General features: G+C 31.6%; 1 protein-coding gene across 1 annotated transcript in view; it reads left to right on the top strand.

Moving 5' to 3' along the window:
- Positions 1 to 3,157, top strand: part of LOC115449572 (RYamide receptor-like) — a 42,214-nt gene extending 39,057 nt beyond the window's left edge. Inside the window, exon 7 of the mRNA XM_030177428.2 lies at positions 2,390 to 3,157. Coding sequence (XP_030033288.1) covers positions 2,390 to 2,583 — 194 coding nt within the window. The 3' untranslated portion in view covers positions 2,584 to 3,157. The remainder of the gene's footprint in view (positions 1 to 2,389) is intronic.
- Positions 3,158 to 19,166: the final 16,009 nt, after the last annotated feature.

A 19,166-nucleotide genomic window follows, 5' to 3' on the forward strand; every position in this document is an offset into this window, starting at 1 on the left:
AATAGCAATAATGATGGCAAGTTACGTTAAAAATGTTTCCATAGAAAAAGAAAATCACTCTACTCTCATGGGATTAATTATGCCACACTTAGGATATGAAAAGAAACTTCGTTGAGACGAAGAATTGTGAGGAACTATTGTTATATTGGTGACAAACGGCGTATTAGGGTACAGCGTACCTACATTATCTATATCACGACATAAAATAATTTATTTGAATATAGTATTTTTAAATACAGAATGTAATATTTCTGGTTCAAATATAGATATCAATCAGACATAGTTCGATATATTTCATGTAATGTTTCACCAGAAGTAATAAAATATCATATAGTTTATTACCAACAATGCAACATCGCAATAAAATGATAGAGCATTTTATTTATAAGAGTACGTTTCCTAAATATAAGCCAAAGAATGCAGTAATAATGTATTATATTATGTACATACATATAATTTATAAGTAGCTTTCTACTAGTTTTTGCACGCGGCCCTGCTCGCGTAATAAATTGGTTCAATGAAAAATCATTTTAATTGATGAAAAAAGGCAATGATATGGGGTTGTTAGAGTAAATGTTCTATTTTAGGAAATGGATTTTTTATAGGAAAACTTCTTCTTTTAATCGACTTCGCAAGAGGAGCGTGTGTATTCTACTCGTATGTATAAATGTTTGTATGTTCGTAATTTTTCCAAAAACGACTGATCCGATTTTGATGAGGTTTTCGTTAATTAAGTATATATTTTTGGAAAAGTTTCTATAGCTTGCATAAAAGACTTTGTTTAACATACTGACGTACTTACACTGCTGAGTTTCAATACTTTCTTCATTTCAATGTGCTTGTCAAATACTGATGTATTATATCAATTATAATCTTTCGAAGAATCCTCAGCCAATAAATTTAGTTTGATTCTCTAAGTTTGCTTATGACGTTTTCTAGCACAGTTCAACGAGATCGGGAAATTGATTTATTATGAATTATTACATAACTTTGAAAAGTCAAAGGTGACTGACCGCAGGGTTGAATCTATGATCTCCGTTTTGATAGTTCATTGCACTATCTGTTAGAGTGTTTCTAGTTTTCCACATACATTGGTAAAATATTGTATATCAATCATCTAATATCTAGAACGAAGTTGGACTACATTCTTCAATCAGCTGCGACTGAGGCGTCTGCGAATGAGCGGTTCTATTTTTATAAACGCGTGTACTCACTACCATATTATTTATTTCTGGCATTACATAGCAATGCAAATCACTATGGTACTTCAGTTTGAATGACATTTAAGCCAGTATAATTATGGACCTTTATGAATTTTAAAAACCAAAATCCAAAGGGAGTGTTATGCAACTGGAAACGACGGCCGCGAAGTAAGAGGCAGTCTTAAAAGCTTAGTACGAATAAAAATACCTATATATAATTGTGCGAGGCCAAAATGGACGTTATCATGATATTATTGTGCCGTCGAGACAGAAGGGGGAGCATCTGAGTTGCAAATCGACTTTAGGGAGCAGTGGGTTGGTGAATTAGGATATACTACCGATCTCCTGGAATTGTCCCACATTCGCTAGTTCGCCATCGTTTATATTATATAATTCGGTATATCTATGTATAAATGAAGAATTGCTAAATATTTAAACTAGAGGTCATGCGGATGTCAATCACAGCTCAGAATCTCGAGTGAGTTTGGCGTCACTTACCTACAAGGAGAGGAAGAAAAATCACAAATACCTTTACAGAACGAAGATCTGTAAAGGTGTTTGTGATTTTTTGACTTTCCTTAATTTGGGGTGTAATAATATTATTCAATGAATGATGTTAATCATTTTGCGTAGTTTTTTTTCTCTCTCTTGTTAAAAACGCAAAATGATTAACATCGTCATCATTAACACCATTTTTATAGGCGCTAGGTAATCCGACCGCTTCTAAAAATTCCATTAGGGAGTCTTTCTGTGTATCGAAAACGTAGGAATGTTTACGACAGTAGGAATCCGTGGCGGGAATTGCACAATATAAATCAGCGATGCCTCACTGTCTAGTTAAAATAAATCAATAAAACATTTCGTTTGAACAGAGGTTTATTTTAAAAGTATATTCCCGATGCTAAAGACTTGTAATGTTGATAATAGTTCCAAATAAAACAGATTCCAGAATCGATTGGTTTTAATGCTTGAATAATGATTGGTCGTGGATCTTTAAAACCCGTCTTAGAGCATCTAATACCAGACAATGGTGTCTCTGGTGCCATATACTTTAATTCACGTATAGAATAATATATACCATTTCTAACTCATCATGAACTCTTTAGATGCACGACGCCAAGCCCGACCTTCGACTGTCTTTGAACAATTGCCAGCCATTTTGTATAATTAATTTTCTTGTTGCACAGAGATGGTGGGTGTGAATGGCATCATGCGACGTGGCACGTCCAGCAGCTGCGTGAGCCGGTTGAATCGCGCACCTACCTGTTCATCGTGCACTTCTGTACGACGCGGTCCACAGACAGGAACGTTCACTGCCTCCCGCTCCTGCACGCCAGTGCCGCCAGTGCGGGCTTTGTCAGTGCGCACACACTTCAACTAAACATGAAGTTTACCATACGTGAATGTGTATTCGAACAATTTACAAATAAATCTCATCCGGAACTGATTGGTTAATCAGGCTGATAGAGCTTTGAAAATTTGTTTAATGTTCTAGATTAACTCATTATCTGCACTAAAGTATGGATTTACGATGGTTGTTAAAAACTATGAATATTATCAGTTAAAACTACTTTAGAGATATGATCTAACACCTTTATTAGCAAATACATTTAAAACAGGCATATCTACGGTACATCTTATAATGATAATGGTATAATTGTTATATTAGAGACACATTTCAGTTCAAATGTTATTGTAAAATAATAAATCTTAGACCAAAATAATGTTATAATAATAATAAGTTTATATAAATGTGATTAAAGATTATGAAAATGTATAGAAATCCTTCAGACTTGCGTTGTTGTCAAATGCTGATATAATAGTTTCAAGAATTGAAAAATCCTTAAACATGAAAATAAATACATATTGTATTGTTTGTCTTCTAAATTTACTTGCAATTAGCATAAGCAAATCTCAACGAATAGGTATTTGTAATTTAAGCAGAAATTAAATACGTTGTGAAGAAGTTCAAAAACAACCCAGATTGTGGTACTTGATGTAATAAAATTATACAGTAATTAGTAAATAACAGAATGTCTAACCCAGATTTGATGTAGCCACGGAATTATCACCCCTAAAGCTAATTGGCTCCACCACGCTTCATCTCAACACTGTCAAATAGTTGTCAATGCGGAGCAGTTCAGAGTATTGCTGTGGGGAGTCGGGGACTACGATGGACTGCGAAAGACATTTTGAGATACATAATAAATAGAATTCAGTGTGCAATTTCTCAACTGACTAGAATAGGTTATTTTGTAATGTGTCTTATTTTGAACTTCAGATATAAGTTATTAGATAAGTTACTAGAAAGAAGAAATTCAATTTTATGAAATCTTTAAGTGCCATAAAAATGCATTTATATTTTATATTTTGAAATTACGCGCGCGATCGCCAGCTGCCATGCTGCCTTGATTCGTGACATCATTCGATATTTCACTACAGTTATCGATATATTTTGTGAAATATCAACAATATTTGTAATATTCATTTGTACTTTCCTCTTTCGCACAGCCGTCTTCCTTCTTACGATATTCATAATTAAAACAATTTACAAGTCCATTATTAAACAACTATTTAAAAATAGCTAATCAGACCAAAATAATGTACTTATTATAAATAACATGTTAACTATACGGTGATGATATTGGTGGCTACCGTTTCGTGCTTTTGTTGCATAGATAAAAAATAAAAATATTATGTTTTATCTATACCTTATTTATCTATATTTCGTTTTTTTAGATATATCTTAAAATACCTCATTATGTCCATTTATATAAATATCTGTCTACAGGTCTTGTATTGCCGTACTTACCACAAAAAATCATAGGTTCATACGCTTCAAAATTAAAAAAATAAAAATTGTCGACCTATTCTGATTAGACTTATGGCTGTCCAAAGTAAGATGTCTTTGCCTTTTTTACACAGGAAACTAACTAATCGAGTTATTAATTAATTGTTTTTACGCCAATTACCAACTTGGGTAATTAGCACAATTCTTAGCGACGGTACGGTAGTGTACATAAGTTTATGCGACGTTATCTTGCAACTTGATAATTCTAGTCTAAAAAGCTGTAATGCATATACAGCTATTTAATGCTTCTGTAAATATAATCTATTACCAAATAAAAACCAAATATAGAGAAATGTGTTAATCACATCTAATTCCTACTACTACTGTTTTTCTAGTCGATGAATTTACGCTTTAATTTATGTTTTTAAATTATATTTTTGTTTTAAAATATTTTAATTATATCTTCGCAAATCAACAAATGATAATAAAATTAGTATCTACTTAAACATGAATTTAAGTATATAATGTATGATATTACGAATTTGTAATCCTTTAGATGTTAATATTTTCGTAAATCGCTAAAAGTAACTCTAGCGTATAAATACTTAATGAACATGCATCAAATTCACTCACTTGAACCGTTTGAGATTTAATGCCCTTACGTTTAGGTCTTTACGAATAGCTGCTTCAATAGAATTGTGTATTCATCGGTAAAAATATCAAAGCCCTCGAAGGCTCAGATAATCTAATCAGGTCTCTATAAGGGTCCTTATAAACCTAGTTATAACGTCTGATGGTAAGGTCCCTTCTTGTACTTAAACACAGACGCATAAGTGATCTCATCTGAAAAATGTTCAGCCAAAAAACATTAGTCACTGACCTTTGAGGTAACGAATGGAAAATAGGTTCAGCAGCAGAAAACTGTTTTTATTTAAAGCCTCTGACAATTTACTGGTCGTATGCTATTGATGCTCTAGAATTTCGTTAGCTATATTTAATTTGCTCGTTATATTTATTTGTGTGTCATAGCATGATTCATTTTGTTGTGGGTACGTTTAGAAGTGTTCAAATTGTATGTAAGTAATATTATTAAAGCAAAAGTTTGTTAACTTATTTGGATGTTTATTACCTTCAAGTAAACGCAGAAACAGCTTAAAGTTTTTATCCCGGTAATCTGCTTCCATGGGAAATAATGGGAAATTTTAATCAGATTTTTTTTATATAAGGCCCGTACGTCGTGTAAATTACATTATAGATCGCTAGTTTTAGCGACTTTTGTAGCGAAAGAGGCTTATCACGCAGGCGAATTCGCGGGCAGCAGTTAGTAATCTTAATACTAAATAGGGTGGAAAGGAGAACCAGAATATCGACTTACGTACCCGATCGTTAAAAAGGCAGTTTCAGTGAGAAATGTTTATAGTTCACGTTCCTATTTCAGTCTTCTTAGCAGTAAATTTAATTTCACCTCGGCATAAGATGCTTATTCGTGACTACCTTTTGCTCGCAGCTTTGTCCGGAGGAAAATGTTTTCCGGGATAAACGTCTGGCCATATATTTTTCGGAGAAAAAAATTTGCCTATTTCCATCCCAGAGTTTCATACCATCTTGATACCAAATCTTATCGAATTCTGTTGGGTAGTTTTTGAGTACAGATACAGCTATGGCATTTATTTTATAGTAGGTATATGTTTTTTTAAAGAAGTACAATTCCGTCATTCATGTATGTTGCGTAACTTAAACCGTTTACGCAGCGTACGCAATGGAGGCTCTCAAAAGGAATAAATTTTCCCCGTTTTTGCAATATTTTTCCTTGGTGCTCCGTTCCTATTGGTTAAAGCGTGATATTATATAGCCTATAGCCTTTTTCAATAAATGAGCTACCTAACACAAAAAATTTTTTTCAATTTAACCAGTAGACTCTAGCAAATAAACTCTAGCTTTATATAATAGTATATAGAGTATAGACTAAACTCGACATAACACTTTTGATGTTATGCTCCGCTGAATCTTAATTTGTACTTATAATTTGGACCGAAAACCATTGGAAACAAATATCTATTGATATCGTTATTCTAATAGAAATACTTCCATCAACATTTTGTAATAATTGATTGAAGCTGAAATTTTATTGTTAACACGTGTTTAAAACTTCTCTCGTTTATGTAATTTGTTACAGCTGACATTAGACTATTTGAATACTAAACAGTTTATTTATAAGTTTACTTAAATCACACACACAACATCACGCATTTTATCCCCGGAGGGGTATGCAGAGGCGCAACCATGGCACCCACTTTTCGCCAAGTGTGTTCCGTCCCATGATGTGATAGGGGGCGAGCCTATCGCCATATCGGGCACAAATTCCAGACTCCGGGCTGATACTGAGCAGAAAAACCCAAATATCACTTTACCGGACCCGGGATTCGAACCCAGGACCTCAGAGCGCTGCCGTACCGCGCATGCAGTGCAACTACGCCACCGAGGCAGAGGAAGTTTACTTAAATAATGTAATAATATTTTAAAACGTGTTCTTATGATATGCAAATTACTTGAACGGATAAATATTACTGACGTAATTGTATTTATAAGTATTAAATATTTCTCTGGACGTATTAAAAGCGTATTTGGTATAAATATTTAAAGTTCAGTAACCAGTTCAGAGACTCCAAATTATTCCAATTATATAAAGTTACTGTAAACTGAAAATATATATTATTGTTGCCAATAATTGAAAGTGCTACCTAAAATTTATGCATTTAAACAATTTAAAGATAGACTCTTGTTAGTTCTTTAATTAGAACATTTTATTATATGGTGCAATTGTATCAAAGGTTTTGTTTTATATTTTTCATGACACGATTTTATGAAGAGTTCAAAATTCCTTCCAAGGTTCATTGCCTTACAATAACATGCTTTTTCTTTTATTTTAAATACTTGTTAGAATATACAGCTAATATGACTTCTGTTATACACATAAAAAGCACAATGGCCATAATTTCTTTGTTTATTTTACCACAGTTTATGTTGGATAACTTCTATAAATGTACTACTTACATGTAAAAATATAAAGCTTTCAACAATAAATAAGTAACAGTTATATGAATTTATAAAATAAATAAAATGTATGGTAAAAAAAGTAGAAATTGTGATATGATTTCATTTAGGATTTTGCAATTAAGAATCTTAATTAATTTTTTCATCTGACGAAAAAGGCGCTCTTTATAATAATTGCATCGAATATTGCGATGGAAACGTAAGGCTGAAGGGATATAATAATACAATATTTTAAAGCATACTGTGGTTTTATTTTTCTCTTTATAGCAATTATTTATTACCTGTTAATTTATCTTACACAACCTTGGCCTGCGGACCCGCCCGTGTGAAAATGTTTTATCGAAATAAATTTGTCCCAGGATAAAAAGTAGCCATTGAAGTATAGCAACTCAAGAGTAAAGTAGCTTCCTCTTAGTGACAAACAATCGAAATCAATTTAGTAGTTCCTGAGATTACCGCGTTCAAACAAATTAACTCTTAAGCTTTACATATTAGAATATATTGGTATAGATACAATAGTATAGATCTGAACAAATTCAAAACTCCAAAGCAACTACACATACTAAAGCCCTCCCCCAAGCAAACGGCCTTCAGCTTTCATTATATACATTTATGGCGTGCGTGATATGGGCGCGTGGGGAAATTGAAAAGATTTATAAACAATTTCTACAAAATACAATGTTTCGTCTTCTTCGAAACTCTTAAACTGCCTCAATGTTCCTTATGAAATTGCGATATTTTAATCTTGTTGGTTGCATTATTAAAATTAAAATAATATGTACTAAATTAGGAGATGTACGGAATCGACAACTTTAGTGCTATTTTCTAATGAAGTTAATGAAGCAATATTCATATTATAAATAAATTGGAACAACCAAAGTCAAGACAATGTATTGTTGAAATATAAATTTCGAATAATTGCTTATAAAAATATAATTTGCACGCCGTTTTGCTGGTAACGCCGCCTTAAGTTAATTGTTTTTTTCTCTATGTATGATAAAACAAATTATTTAAACTCATAAGTGGATAAGCTACTCTTAGAGTACAGACATATGTAAATATCCAATACCTATATATTATCCAATATATGTTTTATTGTAAGGATTATGGACAGATAGATATCAAAGAACGAAAATATACTAGCTGTATAGAAATTATTGGTATCGATGATAGAAATGGAACTGATATATATGTATTAACCGCCAACTTCAATAGTTCAGTATCATTACTTAATTAAACGTCTTCCGGAAACGAGGACGCTGTGGTTTTGCTTTACTAATTGAGGTTACAGATTGAATAATTATTGATTATGATATTATATACGAAATACAGAATACGTGGCAGAGACAATATCAATTACAAAGCCAAATGCCTAATATGAAGTTTCAGGTTATAAATAGCTATATTCACCTTTGAGAATCGCTTTCAATAAGTCGATCTGGAAATTTTTGGGGGAGGCCCATGTTTAGCAGTGGACATCCGATCCGTTGCACTATTATTTTATTCCAATCTGGGGTCGACACTATATACGTTACTTCACATATTTCGTAGAAAAGGTTCGCTTTTTGTTTGCTATTGAGGACTGCTATTATGTCCAACTCCTCCCTATCTTCCTATTTAATTAATTTTGAGTTAACCTGGAGATGCAGTGGTAGGCGTAATGGGGGAAAGTCTCAATCGGTGGCAATGAACTCAGTTGAGGGGATTATTAATAAACCGAAAAATTAAACTCGACCGCGAATTTAATTCAGGACTACACAATGTATAGTCCATATACCATTTATGAAAAGAAAATAGCTTAATGTTTTTAATTGCCTAATTTAATGCTTGATGCTGGGCCATGTTTAGTCCGTAAGCTGCCAAAATTAGCAGTAATTACAGTATTATGGGCAAAGTTGAGATCAGAAATGAAATAAAATTTCATATTTTATTGCTTCCGCCCGTTACTCTGGGACAAAATATTTCATTTTGTTTTAGTACGGATATAATATCAATCAATCTTTTTCAATTAACAAGAAATTAGATGTCAGAAAATTAATATAAAAAGGCAGGGGGGGTTTCTAAATATAGTTTTTACTTCTCGTCGCCTTTCTAATAAAAATTCATATCGTGTTAGCTCAACCCACGTTAAAGTCCTGAGTTCCAAATATTTTATTATAGAGTACTTAAGTATTGGGAAGTTTGTCTGAGTATTCCTTTTTCTACGTGTTTAGCACTGACACACCGTACGAAGTTCCCTGGACGCATCTACGTTGCAGAGTTACATTAATTATCTAATTAACGACAAAGTTGTATGATAAAGTAACTTTAATAACATTGGCAAATAAAAAAAGACAAGCTGCCATACGGTACGCTTTTCAAAATATTTTACCTGTCAAGTACTGGTTTAGGATGATTTTAGTATAACCTAAAAGAAAGATGAGTAACAATGATTTATTACAAAGTTGAATGTAAATAAATGAATGAATAAAGCGTAAAATATAATCTATATACTCTTTAAGATAAATCAAACCTATCACAATGAATATTTATTTATTTATTTATTTACAGCATGGAAAACATACAGCTATATAATTATATTAGAAATAGCTCAGAAGAAATAGCAACTATTTAGGTGTCAAAAAGCCAATAACACGTTCTCACTTATAGAGTTGAATTAAGAAGCTTGAGTGTGAGCAAAACTCTTAGGACAAAAAACAGATACAAAAAAAATAAAAAAAGAAACAAATACATTTAATGAAAGAAATCAAGAGCAAAGCACCTTCTCGCCACAGACACACTTGTTATAGAGGGATCTATAACAAGTGTGTCTGTGGCTTTCAATATGCCAATGTTAATATGGCTTTTTTTTAAATGGATGGCTATAATATAAATCAAAAGAAAAGCAAATACTGATGTAATTTTTATACTTTTTAAAATGATTCAAATCGATCACAATAAACAATCTGAAGAAGCTATAATTGAAATCACAAAAATATGTAAATGAATATTTGTTTGTGTCAAAAACTATAATCTTATTTCTTTAATTTATTTTTTCCCTGAAAGCCTGTCAGATGAAAAGTATTTTTTTCGTTGGCGCAAGGTCTTTGATCTCCGACAGTGAAATCAGATTATTTTTTTTCCATCGGCGTCAATTAGTCATTTGCGGTCGTATTTTATTTTGGAAAATTTTGTCCGAACTCTGAATATATAAAAGTTTCTTATATTTGGAAATGTCGGAGAAACAAATGTCGCAAATTTGTAATGTAATTCCCTCAAAAATTACAAGCAACTAGTAAGTGCGTCAATTTAAAAAGTTGTTTCATGATTCGCTCCTATCACGTCTTGTGACGAATGAAGGCTTGGAGAAATGTAGACGCACTATTGCATCATGCTTTCAGGAAGTAAGAGCATGAGCTTGTGTTGTGTTGTTCAGATATAATTTTAATACTGTCACTGTTTCTAGAGGGGTTTGAGCAAGAAAGTAAGGCGAAGACCTTTTAGATACAAAAATCATAGATAAGTAGAATAAAAAGAAGAGTTTGGATACTTCTATATATTAAGGAATTGTAGGTATTATGTAAGTAGTTAATTTTTTGTACTAAGTATGTTGTCTTCAAGTAAATCATCTTCAATACATTCGTAATTATTTAAACTTTAATGAAGAATAATGTGTATACTTAGATTTAATGGAGCATTTAACATCCGGTCATCGACATTGGCCATAAAAAAAAAATGTATTAAATACTGACGTCATATCATTGTTTAAGTATACGATGATGTAGCAGTTTTGATTTTACTACTTAGTTTTATCCCTCGGAGTGAATCAAATAAACAGTAATGAAGTTTAAAATATGGTCCGAGACTGAGAGCACGGGTTGGGATTTGTAACACGATGGAATTGAGAAAATAAATTAGATATGAATATAAAAATATAATTTGAAATTCAAATTATTAAGATTGTGTATTCAAGATGAGATCTTCAGTAAGTTTTTGATACAGTAACATTAGAGTTTCGCTGTTAGCATGTTGAAGATTTCTTCTTTGGCGTTCCTGCCTCCTCTATTGGGATGGAGGAGAAGGAGAAAGAAGGAAGAGTAGCAACGTTTCAGGAAACTCTAGACACCGATGTATGAACGTTATGTATATAATTAATATATTTATTTAAATATTAGGATTTACAAAAATTTAGAAAAACTTTAAAACACGTTTTATTATATTCTCTTTTTTGAATACTCTATTGCAGGAAAAAATATATAAGCGTAAAATTCACTTAAATTTACTTGATTTTTTACAAACTTTCAAATCTTGGAAATGAATTTTAAAGCACTTATCCTTAACCGATTATGATGAAATTTTACACTCACAAGGATGGAAATGCATGATTGGCCTTGATGTTATTCTAATTACAATATATAATAAAAAAAAAAATATTTAAAGACAAACTTTATTTAAAAGCTTTAGACGACAAAACAAACTTTAAATTAATCTTTGTTTTATACTAAGTAAAAATAAAAGCTTGTCGTGAGATTTACTTTATCATGATCAAGTGATTATTCTATTAAAATGTAAAAAGAATTGAATTGAAATCGCAAGTCACAATCTACTTATTCATCGTTTACGCCCTTAGAGTATTACTTTCATAAGTTTTAACTCAAGTTACCGTACAAACCAATAAATTCAATTCAAAACTTGTTAGAAATTAAATTCGAGTTTCATTCGTATGAAACATCGCTCCTAGTTCAATTTATTGTCATCAATGCCAGAGAAATGTTAATTACGATACCAATAATTGTTTTAAATTAAAAATAAGTAAAGCTGAGAGATTTAATAAACCCATTAAAGGTATGTTAATAATCTGTTTCCAAGGGTCCGTTTGCTCAAAAGGGTATCAGAATGCTTAACGTTTAAACCGTCAGAACAATAGGGGACCTTATTACTGATTCTCAGAATAACCTGCCATTATTTTCTGAGAGTATAATTAATGTGAACTTTATAAATATACTTTTGGATTTTTACTCACGAAGACCACGGAAGTCTGTTTGAATGAAACTTTACTCGGAGTTACCCTTTTAAAAAAATGTGTAAAAACATTATAAGTAAGTATAAGATGTTTTCAAAAATCAAAAATTGTTTATCGAAAGTAAATGGAATCTGTTCAAAAGATTTGAATGTAATACAGCCTACCAGTGGCGCAAGGTCCATAAAATCCGATTCCTGCCGGCCCTTTTGTAATTTATGTAAAATCTATATCATTGGAACGATTCGCAGACCGTATTCATGTGTATTATCACATATATGTATGCTGGGTCGGGTTTCTTTATGGAAAATTTTAACAACAATATTATGGATAAACATAATAGACATAAGGCTGGTTTTTATTCCGAAATATTTTATAAACACATTGGATCGTTTATACCAGGAAAGGTCGTTAACGACGCCGCGAGCACTATATAATTACTTATTACATTAATCATTGCTTATTTGTGATTGGTTAAGTAGGTACCTATTCCTCACATCTTTTTTTGTATTTATTTCGGTGTTTTTATTCAGCATGGATATGCCCGCCCCATATCCCTACATCTTCCACGTATTTATATCTTTACTATTCAGGGTACAGACACAGGAAATCTACAATTTATTATATGTAAGTATATATAGATACAATGAACAAGTTAATGAATAATATATTTGATCTTAAATAAAGGATGAATGATAGGAGATTGGATTAAAGGAGACTGACAAAGAGGATATGTAAGGCGAATGTAGAAGGAAGCGCCGGCAGAGGTCGACCGCACCGAACCTTTGAATGTCAGATATCTGATGTTCTTAGTAAAGGCCAGGTCAAGAGTATTCTGAACCGGAGTGAGTGCATGAAAGACTTGATGAAGGTGAAGGAAGCGAGCAAAGTAATCCAGAATCGAGCAAAGTGGCAATCCATAGTCTGCTTACCCCTATGAGATAGAGAGGTGTGGTACTATGTATGTAGGTATCTTAAATGAAATTCATAGATTCCTGATTGATTTTTGGTAATAGTCAACGGTAAAGGCTGTAATTAAATAAAATACAAATACGCACGCTTTCCTATTATGTGTAACGTTAGTAGGAAGCGTTGGTTGCTTCACAAAGTTCTAAAGAGTTCAATTACGTCATAATGGGTCAAAGCTGAGTTTGAGCCACATTATATTGTAAATTGGAATAGGTAGGTAGTAAAGGGTACTTGACAATGAGTAATTCGAATACATTAGTACGGTGTATGTCATGTGATATAGAATTTGAGATTTAGATGCTTTTAGCTCGACTAGTAGATGGAGATTGGAGAGATAGATATTTTTGGGAAGGTGTCAGGGCAAAACAATGTTAACAACTTCTAGTGATACTTGAATAAGAATATGGAATATGCAGTGTTAGCTAAAGGTTCTTAAAGGCATCTTAAATTTTTAATAAAAGAAATACTGTTCAAGTCCTATATAAAAATATTGTTTTTTTTTATCCAATGATTTTTTTATATTATGTTACAAAAACCTGATCAATATTGCGTCTCAATTAAATGATCCCACAGTTTCATTTTTAACTCCTTAAATACTACATTCTAAAATAAGTATTAAAATTTCAAAATACCTCATGAATATTTTTTTAAAACATATTTTGCTTTTTTAAATATTTAAGGGTTGCTTAAGCCCTTCATCAAAGGCTGCATTTTCGTACCAGATATTAATAGGAGAAGTTTTTAACAATGTTTTACATTGCAAGTCTTACACTATAATGCCAGATTATGCGGGTATCACACGACAATGGGTTTGAAACTTGGTTGAGAGAAGCTTAAATGCTTAATATATGGATAGTTCATGAAAGATAAATTTATACAGTATGGATTGCGTTGAACCATTATTACACATAGTTCAGTATTAACTATAATACTGAAACATGTTTAATTTCTGTGTTTAATTTAATTAATGTGTTTAGTTTTATTTGTGTTCAAACTATAGTATGCGGACGCATTGATGTCCTACGATTAAAAAAATATATTTTAATAGTACTATTCGTTTCAGAGGACTGATTATAATTATTAAAACACAAATATTTGACACATTTTTGTATTTCGACAAAAATAAGACATCATATTATTTTTAAATTATGTTATCTTTAGTAGTTTATTTTTTTATAATGTGCTTATTATTGTATTGTGCGTGTTATTAATTTCAAGTTAAAAAAAGTCACTCTAATTGCTGATTTCGTGCAACTCTTCTGAAAATACAGAGATAGCATTTTAGTTTAATACCAACATCAAATAGACGACGTAATAAGGAATATTTTGGTAGTTTAAATTTTCAAAGAAACTTACAATTTATTTTCTTAAGAAATTATTCGTAATTCTTTGTATAATCCGCCAGAACTCATGCGCCAACAAATGTATGGAGCAAATGCTCACGGCCGTTTCTTCGGGAGTAGGTCTTAATGGCATTGTTACGGATGGGGTTGTGTTTTGTCCCTAGATTTTAATAATTAAGTGTTTTACTCCTCTTAATCCATCTGAATTAAGAGGAGTAATAGAATAAGAAAAACAATTTTGAATAAAGCATATAAATCTGCTATATAGGTTGGAGATATTATGTTAGCATGTATAAAATATTAAAGAAATTTGAAGCTATAGTGTTATACAGCAGCTCTGTATTGAGTATTAATAATAAATAGTCCCGCGGCTAAGGACGGGGCTCCATTACAACTAAGAATGTTAAGGTCTTAAGATGGTCTAGGGCGGATTTACCTCGGCAGACTTCCGATACCTATAGGTGCGATATCCAATATCTGTTCTCGGAACTACTATGTACATACAAAAAATTTACTAAATATAAACGTATCACTGCAGTTAATTTGCATTGGGTGGGATCCTTACCTGACTGGATAAATCTAAAATTATTTTATTTTTATTTGATTGTAAATAGCGTAAATATTCAATTAAGGAACTTTGCAATACAATAGCGGGATACCAGAACAAACACCGTTTTGAAAATGAAAAGCATTTATAAACAAAACGAACATAAAATCCACACAAAACCTTTGAGGTCTCAAAATTGCCGTTCTACACGGGTTACTTACTTCCATTGCTCAGCCATCCAAAAATTCTAAGATTTACATACCTATGAGGGAATAAATGCGGTTATTATGTATGGTCGCCGGTATATATTTAACCTATACGTGATACTAACTTCACTTCTACTACGTAAATCAACTAAAATTCTATTTATGTAAAAGCGAATTCCTATCTGGTTCGTCCCGGTTAATTTAATCTTGTAATGACGTAACAAATTAACGTACTTTTAATTAATGTAATTATTTTTTATTGTGGGGTGTGGTACTGTTACATATTTTCATGTCTATTGTGAGGTTAGTTTTGAAAAAATAAAATTTATCCCAAGAAATTAGTGGCAAAATGATTAGATATATGGATGATCAAAAGTCTCAGAATTAAAAACAGAACATCGCTACTTTAATATATCGCTATTAAATAAGTTTTATAACTTATTTAATAGCGATATATATTAATATTATGTGAAATATCGGAACTTGAATAAGATATTATGATAGTAGCAAAATATATTTCTTCAAAATATAATATTGCCAAATTCTATTATTATTAGTGAGGAATGCAAATAAAGGAAAAGTTTCAAGATACTTAATTAATATTTTGTGATAATAATTGAGTATTTATGTTTTAACAGTACCGACCACATCCCCTAAGACCTATTTTAGATTTTGGCAGAAACTTCGTTGTCAATAACAGCATCCAAAAAAGCAAAAATATATTCAATTGTTTAACAACTCATACTGAAAAATATAAACCCCGAAAGGAAATTCTTTATAACAAACAAAAATAATTTCTAATCATATTTCTGGAATTATTATAATACATTTCAAGAAAATAGCCTTTTCTATAAATAAGTATTCAAAATGACCGAAATAGAATAACAAAATAGGCTTATTTAATTTAAAAATAAACGCTGAAACAGAATTTTTTATTTGAAGAGTGAGCAGATTTGGGCTTTACATTAATCATATATACCTTTAGATACATAAATTTCCTCCTAACTATATTTATCAAAAACCACACTACGAGATAGATCAACAAACGAGGTTTATGCTTACAATGTTTAATTATTATAAGCTTTTATAAATTGAAGATAGTTTGCGAGACACTCCCCATTGGAAACTTTGTATTTTAACAGTGAATTCTGCCTTAGTTTCAACGCAAATGGAAATAGTTGGGCTCAGGTGGCAGCTGCCGCTGGCTTAATATTTCCGGAGTAGGGTATAAGAAGAACACAATGAAGTGTGATAAAGTGTTCGTTCGTTCACGATCAGAAAGAACTTCACTACATGTTTAATAAGTCTTAGTTATATTGTAAAAGAAAAAGTTTGTGAATCTTTTTTAAATGTTTATTAAAAGTATATGAATGTAAAAAGAGCTAAATGGAATTGAAATGCGTACTCTTAATGTTCTTGGATTACGTACATTTAGGCAACTTTTATTTCGGAAAAGTATTCAGTGAGGCTTTTAGGCCACAATTTTTTTTTCAAGCGGACGAGAAAAATCTAGAACTTATTTATATTGAATTCAGGTCACAGTCAATTTATTGCCGAAAAATATCTTAACACGAAACTCCAAACAGAGAGAAATTGCAGCTGTATTTCTGTAACAACTATCAATGATTATCACGATATTCCTACACATTAGATACCGTGTTAGTTAATACTACAAACTAGTAACAAGCTAGGATCATACGTTAGGGTATCAATACTTCATTAGTAATGTATATTAATTTAATCAAATATCTGCAACTCTGCATAATATTCCTCTAATTTTAATATTCGCTCTAGTAGCTATTTTGGATTAAATATAATATGTTCACCGGATGCAATTTTTTATTTATATACATGAGAACATACCTAAGTTCTATAAAAAAAGAAAAGAGAAAAAATATAAAATAGATAATGGATATCAATACATTATAAACAAATATTATTAGGATCTAGTGGTAAACTACAATATTTAAATATTATACTATATGTTTTAAAAACAATCACGGTAATATTTCTGATAGCATTTTTCGAACTTTCTCTACTTTCTTTTAATCTAAAACATCCTATGATAGAACCAAATACTAATACTGTCCATTTTGCTTGATAAAATATTATATACCTAACACAGTAGAATACAAGGTAGTTAAGACCCGCAAGAGAATTATTTTCAATATTTTTCGCTCCGGGTGTTAACAAATGGGAATGCTGGGATCACGGGTCTCTTATCCCGAGGAAACCCTGGGGAGCTTTTTGTGTAACTGGCGTTCCAGTTTGCCAACGAGATGAAACAAAAGGGGTTTGCAAATAGCTTACAACTGTTTCTAGGGGTGGAAATTGCAAACACGAAATTACATCCAGATTCCTGCCAAGTATTCTTTATTGCACATTCGTATTGGATATTATATTTCAAAAAATAAAAAAGATATATAAATTAACATATTACAATAAATGTGTTGGCTTTACGTAAATGAAGTAACTAAAGACTGTTCTACAATGATTAAGTATTATAACATATAATATTTTAACTACATTCTTATACTAATAGGGTATTTGAAAATATTTAATTTTATGCATTCTTTAATATGTAACAGCGATTAGTACAAAAAAGAAATCTTTCTGTAAAAAGAATCATTTCTTATCGAACTTTAATGCTGTTTCAAATATTTCTACGTGCAGGACTGGGCGTGGAGTGGGGATATCGCTCGATCTCTTTCTTTCGCACACATCGTAATGCCCACTGACGTCACATGCAAGTATTTCGTCTCTTTTCTGTTTTTTGACACTTGTAACTTGTGGATTTTTCATCATATCTCTTCAGTTTTAGAGTTTATACGACCTACATATTTTATAGAAATTATAAAAAAGAGTTATTACCCTATTGCTTCAGCAATAATTTCTACTGTTTGATGGAATTTACAAATGCAGTTGGTAAGTACTAAAAGAAAAATGCTTTATAGTTACTAATTATATTTAAAAAATCAAAGTATTAATCACTCTTTTTATGTGAAAAATGTAATGGCAATTTGAGTATCAAAGGGATTAAGAACTAAATAGCGCAATCAATGTATAATGTTTGTTAATAAAGATTTCAAATATGTATAACGAAAAATTCATTAAGTTTGCTGGCATAGTTTAATAGATATTTACCGCGAGATACAAACATGCTTTATGCATGTCAAATATATAACTTTGGGATCATTATCTCGAATCCGCTTATTAAAATTTCAAAGTTAGATGAGGAAGCTGATGTTTTTTTAACTTTCTCAATTTTGTATAATATTTACTGACTTTAGAACTTTGACACGCTATTTCCATCTACTTCAAAATTAGGCAATAAAGAGGGTAGAAGTAACAACATTACAGTAACAAAATATTATATACCCGCAACGTAAGGCAAAACGTATGTCATTCAGTATTTTATAGATGATAGAAGACAATGCAGTTATTATTGTACAGATGATTTAACAATTATATATTATACAACAATTCTATGAACTTTAGAGCATAGTTTCTCCTATACTGTTTCCATGACGTAAGTGTATTGCGTGTGCAGTACGAATCGAAGTCGAGCAAAGGAAGTAAGTAGTCATACATCAGCGAAGAAGCACATAATATAAATGTAACCTTTTCTGTTCTGGCAACAAAGGTCAGTGGAGTAATTTTCTAGTTTGATAAGTGCGGATATGTCTGATTGCAATAGTCATCGCCCTCTGCGCGCGACAAATGATCTCTCGCAAATTGCAATATGTACGTGTACCCGCTGTTGATTGGAAATGCGACAGTGTGGAGGGAAGTGGACACTTAAAAATATTTCCTAACCGCCATACCTGTTTGATCAATTTCATTGTTACCTAAAGACAGATTAAATTTCCCTAAGACGCGCCGAATTTTACCGCTTGGTGTCATTAAATACGTGCCACAGCCGGTTCTGATTTAGAAAGAGTTCCAGAGACGGGTGTAAGGGCGGCAATGTGAATGCATTGCCTTAACATTCGTGTTCAAGATAAAGTAACTGCACCTGACGAGAACTAGAGTCTATCCTTAATAGAAGGTTTTGC

The sequence above is a fragment of the Manduca sexta genome, chromosome 20, assembly GCF_014839805.1.
Source record: "Manduca sexta isolate Smith_Timp_Sample1 chromosome 20, JHU_Msex_v1.0, whole genome shotgun sequence".
NCBI classification, from domain to species: Eukaryota; Metazoa; Arthropoda; class Insecta; order Lepidoptera; family Sphingidae; genus Manduca; species Manduca sexta.